The sequence below is a fragment of the Camelus bactrianus genome, chromosome X, assembly GCF_048773025.1.
Source record: "Camelus bactrianus isolate YW-2024 breed Bactrian camel chromosome X, ASM4877302v1, whole genome shotgun sequence".
In the NCBI taxonomy this organism is placed as follows: Eukaryota; Metazoa; Chordata; class Mammalia; order Artiodactyla; family Camelidae; genus Camelus; species Camelus bactrianus.
Window position 1 is genome coordinate 116361087 of NC_133575.1, and position 20227 is coordinate 116381313.

Consider the following 20227-nt stretch of genomic DNA (forward strand, 5'->3'; position numbering starts at 1 on the left):
AAAAATGTCTTATTTGCTTTTATGTCCCCATTGCCTTGCATAGTACTAGCACAAAGGCACCAAAATTGGGTAACTGATGGATAAACGTCTCTTATAAGGTGGAAAGTTTAATAGACAGTGAAGAAAGCCATCTCCACTGGGATGACCTTCCCCTGGCTTAGACCAGTGGCAGAGTCGTCCAGGGGGCAGATTACTGGAGAGTCTGTTCTGCTGAGTCTGAGATAGGCCTGGGAATTTTTTACAAGAGCTTCTGGTAATTCAATACTTTCAAAAATACATTCTGCAATATTTAACATCCAAAATGTATAAGGAAAAGTGTAACCAATACTCCTATGTGTAGTACCTAAGAAATAAAACACTGCCACCAAAGGTTCACCCCCTTGTGTACTCCTTCCCAACTGTCTCGCACTCTCTGCCCCACAGAGGGAAGCACTGGTCTGCATTTGCATTTCTTTGTCCTTCCACTGCAAATAAATCCTTCAACAATTGGTAGTATTGTGTTCTCATGTTTTAAGCTTTACATAAATGGTATGTTCTCCATATTTATCCATTTTATTAGCCAACCATTATGTTTGTGAAAATCACCATTTTGATACATGCAAATCTGATTCATTAATTTTCACTTCTGTATAGTATCCGTTATGGTGAATGGATATGTGTGTACCAAAATTTATTTATCAATTTTTCCCATTGACAGATATTTAAGTTGTTTCCCATTTTCAGCTATCACAAACAGTGCAGCTCCGAATATTCTTGGAGAGTTTCACTGGGCTTGTACCTAGCAGTGGCATTGCTGGGTCAAAGACTGTCTTCAGTTTTAAGAGAATGTCTTCAGTTTTAAGAGATATCGCCAAATTGTTTTCCACTTTGCTATACCAATTTATACCTCCATCAATCTCCATATCATCATGAACATTTTATATTGTGTGACTTAAATATTGCCAGTTCTGAGGGATGTCAATTGTTATTTTATTGTACCTTTATTTTGAATTTCTCTAATCATAAATGAGGTTTAATACCTTAGTTAGGGGGCTACTTCTGATTCTTTTTGTTTGAAATTCTTAATAATGTTTTTTCCCATTTCTTAGTTGGGAAGTTTATCATTTTTAATGCTTCATAGGAGTTCTTTACATGATCTGGATACTTCTACCTATTAAGTTACTGTTGCTGTGTGACCAATTACCCAAAACATACTGTCTTACGGAAACCATTTTACTCTGCTGACAAATTTGTGAGTCAGGAACTGGAGGAAAGTTTAGCTGGGAAGTTCTTTCTTGGGATTTCTTATGTGGTTGCAAATGTGATCTGGGAATTTAATGATCTGAAGGCTCAGCTGGGCTGGACACCCAATATAGTTCACTCACATGGCCGACAGAGTCACGTTTTTGGTACTCACAGCCAAGAGCATCCTAATTTTTACAGACACCCTCTGAATCACCATTCTTGGGTCAGTGAAGTTTTTGATGTGGAGTATAAGAAATTTCTGTGTCTTCCTAAAATCACATGGTGAAGTTCTAACCCCCAGTACCTCATATTGTGACCTTATTTAGACATGTATCCACCATTACAGTATCATACACAGTAGTTTCACTGCCCTAAAAGTCTTCCATGTTCCTCCTATTCATCCCTTCCTCCCCACTAAACTCTGGCAACCAGTGATCTTTTTACTATCTCCATAGTTTTGCCTTTTCCAGAATGTCATAGATTTAGGAGTCATACAGGATGTAGCCTTTCACATTGGCTTCTTTCACACAGTAATGTGCAATTAACGTTCCTCTATATCTTTTCATGGCTTGATAGCTCATTTTTTTTTTGTGGTTCTAGAACTTCATTTATGACACTCAGCAGTTAGTTCTCATCCACATTAACTGTCTGTAGATTTTATTTTTTTTTTATATTTTTTGTTTTTTGGTATGTCTTGTAAATTTTTCTGGATATCGAGGCATGATGTACTGGGTAAAAGGAACTATTCTAAACAGGCCTTTACTAATATGGTGGTGAGGTGTGAGGGGAAGGGAAGTATTCTACAGTCCTATGATTAGGTCTCAGTCTTTTAGCAAACCTGTGCATCTGCACTGTGAACTTCATTGCTTATCAGGTAATATTTTTCCCCTTTCAGTGAGACAGAATGGCTAGAGTGGGCTGGACTTGGGTATTTCCTTTCCCTCTAGGTCAGATAGACTCTCATAATACACCAGCAGATGAGGAATGGGCTTGTTAAGAAGAGCAGAGCGCTCTGGCTATTTGAAAAGTATTCCTTTTGCCCTACCCCTGCCAGAAAAGCAAAGGGATTTTTCTCAGATATTCACTGTGGGAACCTGGGCGGAGGTAAATATTACATTTCCATGGGGGCCCACCTATGAATGGTCATAGAAATATGGACGCTAAAGGTGATTCTGGTGAGGGTTCACAATGAAAAAGGAGAGCGGGAGAGAAAACAAATATCTTCTTTGGGAATACATAAATAATCATGATAAAATGTTGGCAGAAATATGGATGGTAAAGGTCATTCTGGTGATTTCTCAGACCAAAAGGAGGAAGAAGTTATTGAGTACTAAAGGAAAGGAGATGTTTGTTATAAAGGGGCAAAAAACTTAGTCGAATTGTGGCCCAGTGTTTCCTGGAAAGAGAATTTTCAAGCAATACGATTGGACATTTAGCAGAAGAGATTTCTGAGTGATGTGGCTTGGATCCTCACTGTTGCTTAGAGTAAAATTCAAGGAGAGAGAGATGAAAGCAAGCAGGAATTACTGAGAAAAAGGGAATCAGACTTGGCAATTTATTACCCAGAGATGGGCTCTAGGTCCCTGTACCCCAAAGAGACCTGGGAGCCACCTGATTTGTGCACGTGCACAGAGAGGGCTGGTCATTTGTTGTCAAGCAGAGGTGGACTGATCACAGGCAGGTTGACAAACCCCCCCACCCCGGAGTCCTGCACTGAGGTCCTGGCAGGGGCTTCTGACCTCACGCCTGGACCCTTCTGTGGCCGGCTGGTCCTTGGGACTGCACACGTGACCTCCCTGAAGGAAAACACACAGTGCTACCAGGGATCCTGTGGCTTCGGGTCCTGCCTGCGGTCCCCCCCATCCAACGTGCAACCACTTATTCCTGGGGGCTCCCCCAGTTTCCTGGGACCCAGCCAACCACTGGCCGTGCCCACAAGTCCTGTCACCTGGCTCCGTCCAGCCCAGGGTACCACACAGACCCTCTTGGACCCTGCTCTAACCATACTCCAGTGCTGACTCGAGGTCCCAGGCCACTGTCACCTCCCCCTACCCCCATCCCCAGTAGACCCTTCCTTCAAACGCCCACAGCAGAGGCCAGACTCAGCTGAAACTTTCAACGAAATTTATTAAAGAGAAACATTGACAGAAACTACTGAAGAGAGGGAATGACCACACAGACAGGAACTTCTAACGGCCACTAAAGCCCACAGATCTCAGCCCCCTCCTCCTCCCGGGGTCCCTCACCAGGTGTCTCAGCTGCCCCCCACCATGCTGTGGCCCTCCCCGCGTAGTCTCCCTTCCTGAGGGCCCCACGGTCAGCCTCTGGCCAGGACGGTGGACCCCAGCAATGACCGCTGCCCCCAGGGCACCCCTCCACCTCTGGCCCACGTGCTGGGGCCTGGCCCTGCCCTCTGGCCCCCACAGGACAGTCCAGGACACTGGAGAACACGGCGGGGAACGCTCCCCCAAGCCCAGGACAAGGGGTCACGAGGAGCAGCGATGGCAGATCACAGCACGGTCCCCGAGGACCCTCCGCAGCCCCCGACCTTCCCCGGCCCAGTTCTTCCTTCCCGAGGCCACCAGGTGGGCGTCGTCCATCTGTCCTTCCCGCCGTCTCCTGGGACCGGGCTGGGGTCTCCGGGCTGGGCTGGGGGTACTGCTCAGAGAAGAACACACACACATCTCCACAAGAACAAGCAGCGGTTGGCCTAAATCTACTCCGACACAGCGGACGTGGAGCTCACGACACTGGGCCAGAGCGAGCAGAGCCTTGGTGCCCTGAGCTCAGGGCACGTGGCCGGGCCCAGAGGTGGCGGCCCGGGTAGGAGGGACACCCGGCCTGGGTCCACGGGCACCTCAGGGCTCTGCACGGGAACGGGGGCTGGTGTGGGGGTGGTGAGGAGATCACTATGGGGCCACAGAGACACAGGCTTCCTATGGGCTTCCTAGTACAGGGAGCAGCCTGCCCCAGGGGACGGTGACTAGGGGCCCCTCTCGGAGGCCCAGGCACCTTGACATGGCCCCTGACATCTCCCAGGGCAGTGTGGGGGCAGACGTCTTCAGGTGGCCCTCACCAAGGCCGGGGCTGGGCTCTCAGGGGTGCTCCGAGGACGGCCGCCCGAGTTGGCAGGGTCTGGCGGTGGCCTTGGCATTGGCAGCTGGTGAGCTGTGGTTGGCCAGGTCAGTCCCAGGTCGCCTTGCCTGTTCTCTGCACGTCTCCAGTGGCCATACACAAACACAAGAACGAAACACCCCTCCCTCCCACCAACGAATCCTCCACCCTCCTGCTTCTCCACCACTACCTCCTCCTCCTTCTCCACCTTCACCTCCGCCTGTCTCCTCCTCGTCTTCCTCCTGCTCCTCCTCTGTCTCCTACTCTCCCTCCTCCTCCTCCTCCTCCTGCTTTGGAACAAGTTTCCCTGCACACCCACTCACACCAAAGCCTGTTGTGGGGTACTGGCCCACCAGGTACCCAGGAGCCCTGCCTGCCAAGCTGAGCTGCAGCTCTTGTCTGCGCATCTTCTCCTTACAGTCTTGGTGCTCCTTGCCCCCACGGCCCTTCCTGGGGGCAGGGGGAGGAGACTGCCTGTAGGCCGGTGCTAGGTCCCCGGGGCCGCTGGGTCTCCTGCCCTCACTGGCGCAGAGGCTCCAGGGTGCTGCCTTCCTGGGGCCCCCCTGGAGCAGTGTAGATGATCCTGAAGATGGGCTGGACCCTACGAACCCCTCTCCGGGGCATCGCCCCTCTGCCACGCAGCTCTTCCTCACCGGTGCTGGCTCCTTCTGGCAGGGATGGCCCCGGGGAAGGCTCCTCTAGGCCCCGCGTGGCCTGGGGGCCTGTCAGCATCATTAGCTGAGAGCCCACGGGGTGGGTGTTTGGGGGTGGCCAGAAGATGGGGCCGAGGCCAGAGCCCTTGGCCGCACCCTCTTCAGCCTCTGCTGCACTGGGGTCTCTGTCTGAGGCTTGGGCAGCCTGTGTGCTGGATGTGGCGGCCCTCTGTTTGCGTCGCCAGTACCTTCCTGAGCTGGTTTTGGCTTGGATGGAGTCCTTTCCGGCTGGTGGAGGCCGACGGGGCTCGGCCTGGGCCTGGCTGCCCTGCCCCTCTTCCCCACTCAAGCCCCTTGCTATTTTTGTGCACTGCCCCTTTCCCTCATTAAAAATTTTCCATTGCCTGCAAGGGGAGAGGATGCCTGGATCTGTTGAGCCTAAGCTTCCTAGGGCTCGGGATGGCTCATAGCCCCAGCCCCTGTCCCGTTTCCCGACTCTTCTGCTGCAAGCTGAGGACTCTGCTTTGGTGAAGGTTGGTTCTTGGCCCGAGGACACGCCCCCTGGCTGGGGCCTTCCTCCCCGGTACTGTAGCAGCAGGACAGTCGCCTGCGCTTCAGTGTCGGGACAGCCCCTTTCTGGATGGTCTGAGCGCTCTTCTCACTAAATGGCCCTGCCTGTAGGATGACCTGAGGTGTTGGGACAGTGGCCTCAGCCACTACGTGCCTGCCCGGTGCCTTGCGGCCCCTTCCTACTTGCTTCTGCCCCTCCTTGGTCACAGCCATGGTGGTCTCCCACTCCTCTTCATCCCGAATGAGCTTCATTAACTCCAGGAAGGTGGGAGCGCACCCTCGCTGATCCAGGAGCTCTAGCTTGCCCCGGAGGGCAGCAGTCATGGAGGCCCGAGCCAGGATGTGTTTCAGGCGAATCATGTCTGTGCTTCTCACTGACAAGGGGCTGTGCCGCACGGCTCTCTGCAGCAGGGGCTCTAAGCGCAGCAAAAACCCCGAGATTTTCTCCCCAGACTTCTGAAGGGTCTGGAGGAACTTAAACTGTGAGGTTCTATAGTCCTCTTTATTCCCGAAGATCTGCTTCAGGGCGTCCAGGCACTGCTCCACAGTCATGGCGTCATCATTGGCCTGGAGCACCCGCATGACGGACAGGGCAGAGCCGCGCAAGCTCTCCACCAAACGGCGCCTCTTCTCTGCCTCAGACACTTGCCACATCTGCATCATCTCAGTGACCTGCTCCAGCCAGGCTTCAAAGTTCTCTTCGCCCGGGCTGGGGCTAGCGCTCCCTGAAAACACTTTCAGTTTCCGGTACCACATGCTTTCTGTCACAGGCTGCCAAACGGGTAGCTTGACTTGAGCCAAGCCGTCTGGCTCTATGCCCTCGGTGGGGGTGGTGTACCCCAGGGTCTTGACCACATCGACCATTCTCCGGCCCTCGTCTTTCAGGAAGTAGTTCAGTCTATGGAGAAATTCATCATCCGGGCTACGGGGTTTCACCACCACTTCCCAGGCACCTCCCTTTCCTAGTATCTGACTGGGCATCATAGCATAATTGATGGTGTCAGCTAATTCAATGAAAACTGCCTTAGCATTGTCTTCCCTTCTGAACATTCTGCCCAGCACCCTGTAGTTGCACAAGGGCTGTAAGCCTGCCTTCAAGGTCTCCTTAATTTCAGCCTCACTACACTCCACAGGGATCCCCACGATCAGCAGGGCCTTCCTGGGGTCCAGGTCCATCCCCTTGCACCAATCCTCCAACAGTGACAAGGCCATCGCTCCCGCTTTCTATGGACCGATCTAACACCGGGGGCAGGAATCAGCTCACAGTGTTGGACCAGGACTCAAAAAATCCTGAGCCAGTGCCAAGTATGAAGGCAGAATCGTCCCAGGTTTCCACAGCCTGCAATGCAAACGGGATGAGAGCATCATTAATGCCCACCCTCCCACCCCCACCAAAAGCCCCTCCTCTTCCCCCACTTCCACTCACAGGGATCCCTGCTTCTCAGGGCTTCCCCAATCATTTGGTGGAGGGGTCTCTTCAGGCCAAGTTACCCCCAACTCATCCCCTCCCTGCTGACCTCCTCTTGCTGTGGGTTCCTCCTCAAAGTCCGAGAACTCTGCTGTGTGTACTGGAGGTGCCTGTGGTGGAAAGGCTAGAGTCAAGAGGTGGGGCCAGATGCCGAGGAACACTGCCAAAGCCCTCCAAGCAGGAGTGAACAGGAGGCTGTCCCACTCCCTGGCTCAGGGCTCTGCAGGCCCAGGGCACCTGATACCCTCTTCACTGGGGCGAAGGTCGGAGGATGGAGACGTGGCGTTCCCTCCTTTCTCAGAAAATGCCTGACAAATGAGAAAGATGGCTGGAGTTCTGCACCATGCAACGAAACTGGTGGGTGTGGAGAAGGTGTGACAAGCGGCAGTGTTGCCATGGATACGAAAAACAGCGGGGACCCCGAGTTTCCGTCACAGAGGAGATTCAGGTCAGGGAGCAACAGGTGATGTCACCAGCCTCCGACCAAAGAAGTGTCTTTTGTTGTTGTGGGGGGAGGGGAGCTGGAGGGTGGGCAGCAAGGACCAAGTGCTGAAAAACACAAGAGCTTATGGTTTCAAATTGTGTAGACACTAGAATCAGGGACCGAAAAGGGACCCCAAAAGGGTCTCCAGGACCACACTGCAGGAAACAGACAACTCTCACCCTAGGTGTGACCTTACCCTGCAGACCACCCCTCCCCTCCTGCTTTTTGTCAGTTTTACAGAGGCCCCTCCCAACATAGGTCCACTTCACAGCTGCTCACCTGCTGCTTAGGGCCCCCCTGACAGCTGCGGGGATTCCACCCACACACTCAACAGTACGCCTGCCCTCTAGCTCTGACCACAGTCAGGCAGTTCCTGGTCCCGGGGTGCTGGGTACTGCTTCATTGGATCTGTCCAAGGCAAGGTAGAAGTATTTCACTATGATTCTGCCACAGACACCCCTGCTCAGGCCGCGCCAATTCTGAGTCTACAGAGGTGCCCACAAGTACCCTGGTATAAGGAGCCAAGAAACGGCTCAACTGGCAATCGGTATTAGAACAGAAGGGACCTTACAGTAAGATTACTGCCCCACCCTCAGGTCCACCGCCGCCCGCAAACCTTGCCCCCACTGTCAAGTTCCACCCCTCCCCAAGCCCTATCCCTGCCACCGAGTCCCGCCCTCACTGAAGCTCAACCTCTGTCTTAAGTCCCACCCCTCCGGAGCCCAACCCCTTGAGGCCAAGCCCCACCCCCACAGAAGCTCCATCCCTGCCCCCGCCAAGTCCCACCCCTTCCCAAGCCCCACTCCCCTGAGCCCAACCCCTGACGCCAAGCCCCACCCGCATGGAAGCTCGATCTCTGCCGCTACCAAGGCCCACCCCTTCCCAAGTCCCATCCCCTCCCAAGCCCCACCGCCACAGAAGTTCGACCCCTCCCCAAGCCCCACCCCCACCCTAGCCCAACTTCTGCCACCAAGCACCGCCCACACGGAAGCTGGATCCCTGCCCCAGCCAAGTCCCATCCCCCTCCTAAGCCCTACCTCCACCTATGCCCAAGTCTCAAACCCCTCCACAAATCCCTAAAGAAGCCCTGCCCCCACCCAAGCTATGTCGGGGCCTCTTTTTAAGGCCTTTCCCTGCCCCAAGCCCTGCCCACACCCGAGTCCAACTCCTGTCCCGAAGCCTCCCACCCTTATTCCCCTGCGCTCCGCACACACACCTAAGCCCACCTTCCTAAGTCACCCCACCCCTCCACACACCCCCTACCTCAAACACCCCCTATTCCATTGCAGGAATACATCTGGTCAGTAGAAGCTGGTGGAGGCCAGGAGAGGGGTGGGACTGAAGACACTTTCCCTCCAGGGTAAGGCTCAGAGCCACTTGTCCTGACCGCAGTGGCTCTGGGCGGGGTTAGGTGTGGAAATGGCAGGGAGCTGGTGGGGTGCCATGCCTGACCCAGCGGGATCCTACTTCCAGCCCCTAGCCCCTGGGATGCCAAGCAAGATGGCGAGGATCACTGGGAGGAATCCCATGCGGTTTGGGTTGCTCTCTGTGCCCCGGGCCACAACTCATACCTGCTGGAGATGCCTCCAGACCAGAGTGCCGCAGCACCGCAACCACCCTGCGCCTGTCGCCTCCGCTGCCGCGGTGCAGGCTGGGCCAGGAGCTGGTGGCGGGAAGAGGTTGTGAGGTGACAGACTCCCCCCCCCCCCCGGGACTGCACACAGCCCGCTCGCGGCTGCGCCCTAGCAGCGTGTCACCCACCACCCTCTCGAAGGGGGAACTCCGTGCCCCGCCCTGCGCCCCTGTCCCTGCTTTTCCCCCGGGCGACAGGGAGTGGGAATCAAGCTGGGGGCGCCTTACGTTACCGAGCTGGGCCGAGTCCAGACTTGGATTAGCTCGAAGAAGCCCGCCAGGCCTGCCACGTGCTGTACCAGGCCTAGCAGTCCTTGCAGTTCCTGTTCCTCGTGTCTGTTCCCCATTGGACGGGATCTGTGGCGTGACAGTCACCAGCCGCTGTCCCTATTTGAATACTCCACGCAGTCTGCACAGAGCTGAGTGCAAAAGTAAAGCCCTAGCGGGTGCTCACTAAAGGAAATCCAGATCCCAGTTTATCAGGCTGTTTTCTAGGTAAAAGAATACAGCTGCTTTCTGTGAAACACAAAAGCATGAAAATTTGCAGGGTTCACCAAAAGGTAGAAAACTATCAAAGGAGTTCACTCTCCCATTATACTCTCGACTTCACGACCAAGCATTACCCATCTAGTACCCAAACTGCTTCCCGCCCTTTTCCAGAGGCGATTTCTTCCACAAAAGGACGGCTGCAATGTTTGCCCAGGGGCCCGCGAGACACTAATGCGCTGCTCCGGATAAGGGCGTGGGTGAATCTCAGTTTAGTGCCCTGGAAGGCATGCACAGTCCCCGGGAGATCTCGATAAGAAGCCAAGCTCTGAGTCAGGAGGGCTGGGGCGGGACTGAGATTCTGCGTTTCTCGAAAGCGTGATGACTGATGCGGCGAATCCTTGACGGACGCTTTGAGCATCACGGCTCCGAAGCCTGTAGTCACTTTTCAAGCTGTGGGACTTTGGTGACAGAATAAATTTCTTTTGCTTTATTTGGGACACAAAAGAAGAGGCTTTTTGGTAAAGTCTTCATAAAAATATGAAAAGCAAACCAAATTTTAAATTAAAGATTACTAAGCAAGATATCTGCAGACTCCCCTTTGAGCACAGATACGCGCTACGTCTGGGAAGGGGAGCACAGACCTGAATACGCCTTCCTTAATTAGAAGGAACTATTGAGAGGCCGGTTAATCACTCCGGTTCCTGTGCCAAGCAAAAGCGCTTACCTGCTGCTGCCAGAAAGTCGCAGACCCCAAGTAGGGGTCTACCTACCCTACCTACTTTTACCTGAGGACTCTCACAAGCCCCCACTCAGCCCCCTGGCATTACAGGTATCACGAGCTGTCACAGAGGGTGATACCATGGGAAGACGTGTTCTGACTGTGATCCTAGAAAAGTGGAGGTTAAGAAACACCTCTAAAAACATATATTGGTTTCAAGTGTACAACTTAATGATATTTGTATATGTTGCAAAATAACCACCGTAATAAGTCTATTTGACATCTATCGCCACACATAGTTTTTTTTTTCCCTTGCGATGAGAATTTTTAAAATCTCCTCTCTCAACAACTTCCAAATATACAATATAGTACACTATTATTAAGTATAGTGTCCATGCTGTCTATTACTTCCCCGGGACTTTTATTTATTTTATATGCATGTTTTTGTGTGCCCATATGTGTACGTAACATTTCCTACCCCTGATGGTATTACCAAATGAGATTATAAAATCACCCCAAGGAGCTCCATTATTATTGGTTTAGAGATAATTAAGTGCTTTTATAAATTGAATACTCAAAATTCTCAGAAATTAATGAAAGGGAACTCATTCTCACAAAACTTTATTTCAATAGTAATTATATTCCATGTGTAGTACATCAGCCTTAAAGATACTTTCCAAGATCTTTTGGTAACTGAAAACCGTAGACTTTGAGAAAAAATAAACCTTAGATTTAGACTAAATAAAGTATAGAAGGTATGCAGAATGCGTTTTTGTTAAAGAAAAAGAATAATTTTGTCCGAAAGTAAAATGACTGGTTGTTCCAGAATGAGAAAGATGAATGTGTAGGACAAAACCTGGATGGATGTGGTTCTCAGAAAAGGGATTTTATTTCTTGTGGTCAATGGTAGTTAAAGTTCAATGGCTTTATTTATAAGGTTTTAAAGATGAGCTATAATATCAAATAGCACACTGATGCAAAACTAGAATTTCGTTTTCTCTGTTAATAAGGTGACATGTTTCTTAGATTATTGGTGTGCTCTCAATAAGAGTTAATGAAAAGCTTTTCTTTGCTTCTTGAGTAATCTGCCTAGAAAGCAAGGATTCTTTCTTACCAGAATAATTTTCTTTGCTTTATGTTCACTTTATTATAGCCTTAATTACTTGAGAACCAAGTCTCACTTTTGAAAGAACTAAGGTTCTTTATAATTGCGTTGCCTCCTCTATTTACTTTTAAAATATTTTGTCACTTTGGTAAAGTAGATAGACAAGTAGTGTTTCTCGCTGAGCTATCATCTTATTTAAAGAAATATTCAAAGCTTCTGACAACTTCTTAATTTTACCTTCCACACTCAAATCCTTAGTGATATATCCTTGGTCTCAAGTTTTATTTGTGTTTTCCAAGAGGGATCCTGGAAAATCACAAAAGAGATTTCACTTTATAAAAACAGAGGTGCTACATATAATTAGGCTAATTTGATATGTCGAGTTTCATGGGCGGCTTTATCAAATCACACACCTGGCCACACCCTTTCAGCGTCTGCTGCGTTGGGGTCTCTAAGGCTCGGGCAGCCCGTGTGCTAAATATGGTGGCCCCCTGTTTGGGTCACCAGCACCTCCTCAGAGCCCCGTGCTTGGCCTTCACTGAGCTGCTTGTGGCTTGGTTGATGGAGTCCCTTTCAGCTGGCAGAGGACAAGGAGGCTTGACCTGGGCTTGGCTTCCCTGCCCCTCTGCCTCGCTCAAGCCCCATGCTGTTTGTGTGGACTGCCCCTTCCCCTTCTTCCAATAACTATTTTGTCTCCTGGGCCCACAGTAAGAAGCCTTGCCTTGTTCTCCTGAGCCTACTTCACCTTAGCTTGGGATGGGTCTTGTCCCAGACCCAGCTCTCATTTCCCGACTGAATGGCAGTTTGTCTCTCCTGCTTTACCAAGAGCAGGCTTGCCGGGTTGCTGCACCGTGCCCTCATGTGGCCGTCTTCTCCACGGCTATTGCAGGACATGTGGTGTTTCTGTTTTCCTGAGCCTGGAGTGCTGGCCCTTGGCACAACCTCCTTTCAGTGGTGGCCTCTGCCCCCTCTGCGTCAGGAACCTTGGGAAGGCCTGGCCTGCTGGGCACATCCAGGGACAGGGAAGGACACTGCCCTGGAACCGCTGGCTCTGGCAGATGAACTTATGCCTGCTTCTGGCCACTCCAGCCTCTCTCTGGCCTGAAAGTGGTCTCCCAGTCCTCCTCCACATGCAGGAGCCTCACCAGTGCCAGGAACCTAGGAGGCTTCCTTTGTTGTTTCATCAGCCTGTTTTGAAGTTTGTCAGTAAGGGTGGCCCCACCCTGATTTTCATTCCTTCGTAAGAGTGTTTTTTCTCCTTCAGCTCTCTGGAGCAGGTGTTCCAAACGTAACACAAAGATAGAGACTTTCTCACCTGCCTCCTGATATGCCTTACAAAATTTCACATGGGCAATTTTACGGCTCTCCACAGGTCCAAACGCCTGCCACAGTGTTGCCAGGCACTCCTCCACAGTTAGGGCAGCATTGTGGGCCTGGAGCCCACTGACCACCTGGAGGGCAGGGCCCCGCAAGCACTCCATCAGCCAACGCCTCTTCTCCCCTTCAGGCACCCTGTAGCACCTCAGTGGTGTGTTCGAACCAGGCTTAAAATACCATCACCCCTGGGATGTACATGGTGTTCCCAGAAAATACTCTCAGTTCTCGGTACCTTTGTTCTAGCAGAGGCTGTGCGGCTGTCCCCGGGGCCTGGGCCCAGGTCCAGAAATCAGGTGACATGGCCACTCTCGGAGCAGGACAACTGGTGTCTGATCCAAGGACTCTGTTCATGTCTGACATTGTCCACCTCTCCTCCTCTAAGAAGCGGTTCAGTCTATTGAGAAAGTCGCCATCTGAGCTACAAGGTTTTGCAACCACTTTTTAGGGCCCTCCCTTCCCTGGTATTTCCCTGGGGTTCAAAGCATAGTCGGTATCTTGGCTAAGCTCTAGGAGAAACCCTTGGTCATTCTCCTCCCTCCTAAATATCCTGCCAATGACCCTACACCTGCCCAGGTGCCTGAAAGTGTCCTGAAGAGTGTCCTCAAACTCATCCTCACCACAGGCCTCAGGAATCCCCAGAATGAGTATGGACCTCCAGGTGTTCAGATGTCCCCCCCCCCCACCCCGCCCCGACACCAGTCCTGCAACAGGCTCAAAGGCATGTTTCCTAACTCTGCGGAGTCTAATTTAGGGGAGAATCATCGGTGTGTGATGCACATAAATCTGGGCCAACTCCCAGAGCAACAGCAGATGGCCCAGGACTCCACAGCCTGTGAATGCGAACCGGACAAGAGCGAGGTTAAGGCCGCCCCGCCCCCGCCCCCGCCCCCACCCGGTGCTGCCCCTCCTCCCCCCACCGCGCCTCTGCGGTCCAGGGTAGACCCCCCCCCCCCGCTCTCCGCCTGCCCCTCGGGGACCACAGCCCCTCCCCACGCCGTCCCCGTCCCCGTCCCCGTCCCCGTCCCCGCAGGCTGTGGCAGTCCCGCCGAGGCTGGCGGAGGGCGGTGGGGGTCTCCCGGGGCCAAGCGCACCCTCCCGGGGTCTGGTACCTTCGTCTCGGTCGGGCTCCTTCCTGGCCGAGGTCCCAGCAGGAGGGGCCCGGGGCAGCTCTGAGTGCCCACAGGGTCCGGCGCCCCACTTTCCCCCGCTGTCTCCCGCTCCCGGCCCCTGTCTCCCCGCCGCACGTGGACCAGCGCTCCAGCGCCTGCTCGCCACCGCTCACTGCAGTGGGGACCCAGGGCGGGGGCGCAGTGGCAGCGGAGCGCGGACCCTCCGCGTCGCCCTGGAGACCGCAGGGCCATTGGAGTGCGCAGGTCACGCTGCCCGGCTGCCGCCACCGCCGCAGACGCCCTTGGAACCGCGGGTGATGTCACCTGTGCCTTCCCCCGCCCCCGAGGGGGTGCGGGCACAGGTGGGGACCCCCGGGGCCCAGGACCCGGCCCTGTCTCCTGCCCCTCCCAGAACGTGTCCTCAGGGAGCCAGCATGTCGAGGGGTGCATTCGCCAGGGTTCCCACCACCAGAGAGCAGCTGGGCGCCAGGAGGTGCGTTCATACCGGGGGTGGGGAGCAGTGGAGTGGAGTATCCCTCTGGGCCTTTTTTACCTGCTCTTCCCCTCCCCCTCCCCACCCAGGACGGGTCCTGTCCTGTCCCAAGGCTAGGTGAGGAGCACCTCGTCCAGGTGTGATTCCCCAGAGCAGATGTCACATAGGTGCACGCGTGTTCACACACACCACCCCAGTGGAGGGTCCACCGTCCCCACGTTGCCCTCCCAGCTCGCCTGGGGGGCCTGGAACCGCAGGCACCACCGCTGTGGGTGCTTGACCGGCAAAGGAGCTTCGCTGCCCAGGTAGCCAGCCCCAAGGAGGGTGCCAGGTTTTGCTCACTCTAAGTCCAAATCTCAAGCGTGGGCTTCTGCTACTTAGAGCTCAACCCCAGGGCCTGTGTCTTACTCTGTGTCCTTGGCAAGTCCTTGCCCCTTCTCCAGGCCTTAGCTTAGCAAAAGGACAGAATTGGGGTCTCTGCCTGATGGTGTGTACGGGAGAGCTGGTCTGTTGGGAGTTGGGCGCTCAGTGTGTTCCCTGCCCCCTGTGCCCTTACCAGCCTAATAGACTCTGAGACATCAGTCTCTCTTGGTCTCTGAAGGCAGCATGGGTGTTGGGCCTCCTCAGAGACCTCTTGCTGGCTTGCCCCTGGTCTCCCATCTTCCATAGGTCCTTCCCCTTTTCCATTGGCACCTAGGCTAGAGAGTGCACCAGACAGTGCTGGCTGGGCTGGAAAGAGAGCCTCCAGTCCCTGTGGGTCTCACCACCCTGCACCTTTATGGGAGTCTGGGGCCATGTGGACAATGTCTCCACCCATCAGGTGGCACACGGGTTCTCTCAGGGTCACACGTCTGGGTGTTGTTGCTGCCCCTGCCCCCATTCTCTTTCCTTGCCTGGCATCCAGCCAGACATCCTCTTCTGAGACTTATTTTTCCTACTCAAGGTTTACTGGTCGAGGCTTCCCCAAGCATCCAGCTCACTCATGCTCCTGGTTGAATCACAGCCCCAGTTTATTTGTCTATGACCCCAAGGATGGGCATTTAGATGGTTCATAGTCTTTGGTGGTTACAGACGCTGCTGCCACTAGCAGCCTGCACATGCCTGTCAGGGCCACTTGCCAGCTCAGAAGTGGTTTTGCTGGGACTGTGTATTCTGTGGTTGTGCCCATGACCAGGAATTGCTAATCTGCTACCTCTCATGAGTGGCTGAATCCATGTTCACTCCTGCCAGCGGCATGGGAGCCGTCTGGTCCTGTGTACCCCACAGCCTCAGCAGCCTTTGGCCTTGTCCAGCCTTGAGCATTGGCCTACCCCACAGGGAGAAGCACTGCCTCGTTACTGTATGCCCTGCATTCCCCTGGTCCGCGGTGAGGTCGGGCATCATCTCAGAAGTTCGCCAGCCATTCCCGGGTCCTCTTCTATGAATCTCCTTTGCTTAGTTCCTCCCCAACACTGAGAAGCGTTGTTGGCCTGTTTCTAGAAGGTTCCTAGCATCAAGGCTGAAGGCACTCTCATTTCTTTTTACACTAACCCATTGCCCGGAAGCAGGCTACATTGGAGCTGGCCTTATAGTTGGATCTTAGCTTGGCCATATGCGCTCACTCTCCCAGCTTTCCTACCTCCTAGGTGCTAAATGCTGGGTAAATGAAGAAACATGGGGGTTCTGTCCCAAACCAGCTTTCCCAGTTGGTCTTGTGCATGGCTCCCTCCCTTTCCCACCCTTGAGTGCCAAGCCTGCCTGTTCTCAGCCAGGCAAACTGCTCCTGTTATCACTGGCCTCGAGAACTTCTGTCTGCCGAATCCCGGCATTAGTCCTGTCATGGCCTGCACCCCCACATTGTCCTCTTTCTTGGTTTCCAACATGATCTGTCTGTGATCCTTCCTCAGAGAGGGTGTTCCCCTAGGAACATATGTGGGACCCATGTCACCAACTGGCCAGCTGCTCTTCAGGAAGACTCTCAACTCGTGTCCCCTCTTCCCAGCTGTGTCTCTTCCTGCTCTCCTTCCTTCCATAGGGGGGCTGACTCCAAGTCCAGGACTCTCGGGCTCTGCCTCAGGGCACTCTTTCCTCTCTCTGCTAGGGTGGGCTGTGATGTCTCCACCGCCTTTCCTTTGTCACCTCTCAGCTTTCCTTTGACTCTGCCTCCCAGCACAGTTGACCCTCCTTCCTTCTCAAAAGCCTTTCTTTTCCCAGCCTCTGTCACACCCTCCACCTTCAGGCTGACCTCCTCCCTCTCAGCCAGCCTGAGATCCCTGCAACAGCCTCCTCCACTACTTAGAGTTCAGCATGCTGGAGGCGAATTCCGAGTCTCAGCTGCTGGACCCTTGGCACCTCTGACACCACTCTCATCCAGGGGATTGTCTGCCTGCCGATGGCTGCAAATGGTCTGTCTCTGGGTGGGACCTCTTCCCTGAGCTTCATGTGTGCTCATTCAACTGCCCACTTGGATGCCCACGGGGAACTCCAGAATGAAGGTGTCCAAACCGGAGCACTTCATCCCTCTCAGTATGCTGGCTTCTTCCCCAGGTTTCCCCTAAGGGCTCTGCCTTCTACCTGGCTGCTGAAGCAAAGAAGCCAGGATCCTTTCTCCTCTCTCCTTTGCTCCTCGCCCCCAGTCTAACCCATCATCTGATTTTATCTACTCTAGTCGGTGACTGCTACCCCTCTCCACATCTCCATGGTCCTTAGCCCTGTCTCCTCCTCTCCCTGCCTTCACTCCCCTTTCTCTACTTCACTCCCACCCACGTGACTGCTAGGGCCGACTCTCTGCAACACTACCAGACTGCACTCCCTGGTGGCAGATCCTCCCTGTAGCTCCCCATCTCCTTAGAGTAAACCCCATAGTCCCCCTCCTGGCCAACAGCCCCTCCCCCCTGGGGTTGGCCTCCTTCTATGCTCTTCTTCCCACGCCACCCACTCCCAGCCCCTCTCACCAGACTCCTGCTGCACTGGCCAGCTTGCTTGGCCCCGGAGAACGCCCAGCTCGTTCCCATCTGTGGCCTTTGTCGTTCCTCCTCCTCTGTGTGGGACAACCTGCCCCAAGTACTTCCTACAGTGGCCTCCTCCTCCTCACTCAGGTCTTAGCTGAAACGTCCCCCCACTCTTGGAGGCCTCCTCTGACTGGTTACCCATATCAGGAGCGGGCCCCGGAGCACCCTCCACTCATATTCATGAGAGCAGAGTTGATTTATGTGTCATCATCTGATAGATGCTAGTTTGGGCTTTTGCTTTTGGGCTCAGGGCCTCCCTTCTCCCCTCCGATGGCAAACCCCACCCCGCCAGGAGAAGGAGCTTGGCTGATGCTTCTCACCCTGGCATCTGTAGTGCCTAGAACAGAGCCTGGCCCACAGGAGGCCCTCGGTGCCTCCTTTCTAGCAAGCACCTGAATCCGTCAACCTGGTCCCATCTACCTAGGACCTTTACCCCAAGGGCTGCAGGGAGCTCCGATGGGTTTGAAGCAAGGTGATGGTGAGGAATGGATCTAGTGTGGTAAACCGGATGGCAGGGAGGGGAGCCTGGAGCAGAGAGGGCTTCTGCAGCAGTTCAGGCCAGAGAGGGAGAAGGCCCAGGTAAAGTTCAAGCAGGGTTCCAGATTTCCCACTTGTGTGTGGACCTGGGGACGAGAGGGCCCTTCTCTGACATGAGGAATGAGACAGCAGTTGCCTTTTCTCTTGCCTTATGGGAGAGAAGGTGTTGAGAAGGGGATGACAGGGTGGGGATGAGTTCTTGTGGCCATGCTCGCATGTGAGAGTCCTGTGTAACACCCAGATAGGCACACACTCTGCCCCCTTCCTCCCTTCTCCACCACCCCACCCCCACCGCGGCCCCATGGGCGGCTGGTCTCCCTGGCACAGGTGAAGGAATTGTAATTGTGCCAAGCCATTGTGCTTGGTTCAGCCTCCAGGGTCTTTTGGCTTGGCCCCCTTGACTGCCAGCACGGGGCCCTGTGCAGAGCACAGCACCCAACTGATGTTGACCACGTGGAGGAAGACGCACAGAAGCACTTTGCTGTGAGTCTGTGTAGAGATGCTAACTGTTGGGAGTAAAGCCCAGGGAACAGCCAGTCTCACTGACCTCAGAGAACACGGGCAGGTGTGGCAGCAGAGAGAGTCTTGATGTTTCTCTCCACTTGTCTGCCTCCCAGCTGGGTGACCTGGGAGGTGTCCCTCAACCTCTGAGGGTTCAGTGGGAGCGTCATTGGCTCACAACCTGGGAAGGGCTTTTCTGCACCATGATTGCTGGGGGCTCAAGCACAGCCAAAGAGGCCCCTCCTGTCTCCTGTCTGGGAGTTGTCCCACTTCCATGCATTTGCCTGTACTCCCAGAGCCAGCCCACTCTGGTCTCTGACTCCCTTTTTATAGGCAGCAGTCTTGACTGCCTGTGTGGAGCACAAGCCTCCTGCTCTTTCTAGCTGTGGTGATGTGGTTCCGGCCATTCCCTCCTACTGCTTACTCAAGTCTCTTCTCTTCCACGACTGCTTCTGCGGTAAATCCAGCCCACTCCGCTCTTTCACCTGAATAATTGTTCCCAAAGCAGATTTTTCATCTTAAAGCCTTAGTATCATTCGGTACATGCTTGCTTACTACATTAAAGCCAATTAGTACCTGGGTAGTAATGATGCAAACTTAGGTTATCTTCATAACAAACTTGATATTTAAAAATTATTTTTCATATAATTCTGCCCATGGCTCATTCCCTTGATGTCAGAATTCTACATTTCTACAGGGGCTACAAGATAGAACTCTAGACTGCAGAGCAACCATGTCACTGTGGCATCAGATTGAACAAATGAGTGGATCCGAAAGAGACTATGTGTGGGAATCACACACACGTGTATGTGCACTATAAATAAAGGGAACAGCAATCATAACTATGGGAGGATGATCAAAAGATGCTATTAGAATATTTAGCTATTTGGAGGAAGAATCAGTGAAGATCCTGAACACATGCCATACTCTGAAATATCTATCAAAAGGATTAAAGGCTAAATATAAAGAAAAATATTAAAATAAAATACCAGTGAATACTTACATCCTTCTGGATAGGAAAGAATATTCTGAGCTTAAAAGCAATGAAAGAAGTTACAGAGCAAAAATCTCAATAAATTCAACAATATAAAATTAAAGAAAAATCTTTACATCAGGCATCATAAGCACAACAATGTAAGTGGTGGGTGGAGCAAAACATCTGAAACAAATGTAATGGACAAAAGGTTAATATATGAATTGGTCTTAAAATGTGAGAATAAAAGTACTAAGCCTCCAACAGCTAAGTGGGTAATTGATAGGTAAGGGCAATTCACTAAAGGAAAAATACAAATAGCCATTAAGTCCTGCTGTAATTAGTCACAAAAGAAATGCAAATAAAGAGACGATAGCTTTTCCCATTCATAAAAGAGCAATTAAAATGGTAATTTGAGTGAAAACAAAGGAGCACTTTCATTTGCTGACAGTAAGAAAGCAAATTGGTATTGTCTGCCAAAAGTCCTGCTACAGAAGATCAATAGTCTTAAAGATGTTCACATTCTCTGACCCTGTAGTAATGATATTTCTGAGATCATCTGAAATGCAAATAAATATTCATGTAAAAATACTTAATCAAAATGTTACAAAAGCATTAAATTGTGCTAGATATGATATGATAGCATATGATAGAATATATCAATCATGCAAGAATAAAGAGTTGAAGAATCCAGGGGAAAAATCCAAAACATGAAATTAGGCACATATATAGCATAACCTTAACTATGAAAAACAGCTAAAAGAAACATGAATTCTTATTATGTACCAGG

General features: G+C 52.6%; 1 protein-coding gene and 1 pseudogene across 1 annotated transcript; both read right to left on the reverse strand.

The window, feature by feature from the left end:
• Window positions 1-3349: 3349 nt before the first annotated feature.
• On the reverse strand, window positions 3350-6773 carry LOC141576340 (paraneoplastic antigen-like protein 5). The gene has a single exon (XM_074359263.1). The coding sequence runs from the start codon at window positions 6771-6773 to the stop codon at window positions 5439-5441; it is 1335 nt and encodes a 444-aa protein (XP_074215364.1). The 3' UTR covers window positions 3350-5438.
• Window positions 6774-12198: 5425 nt separating this feature from the next.
• On the reverse strand, window positions 12199-13556 carry LOC141576339 (paraneoplastic antigen Ma3-like; annotated as a pseudogene).
• Between the last annotated feature and the right edge of the window lie 6671 nt (window positions 13557-20227).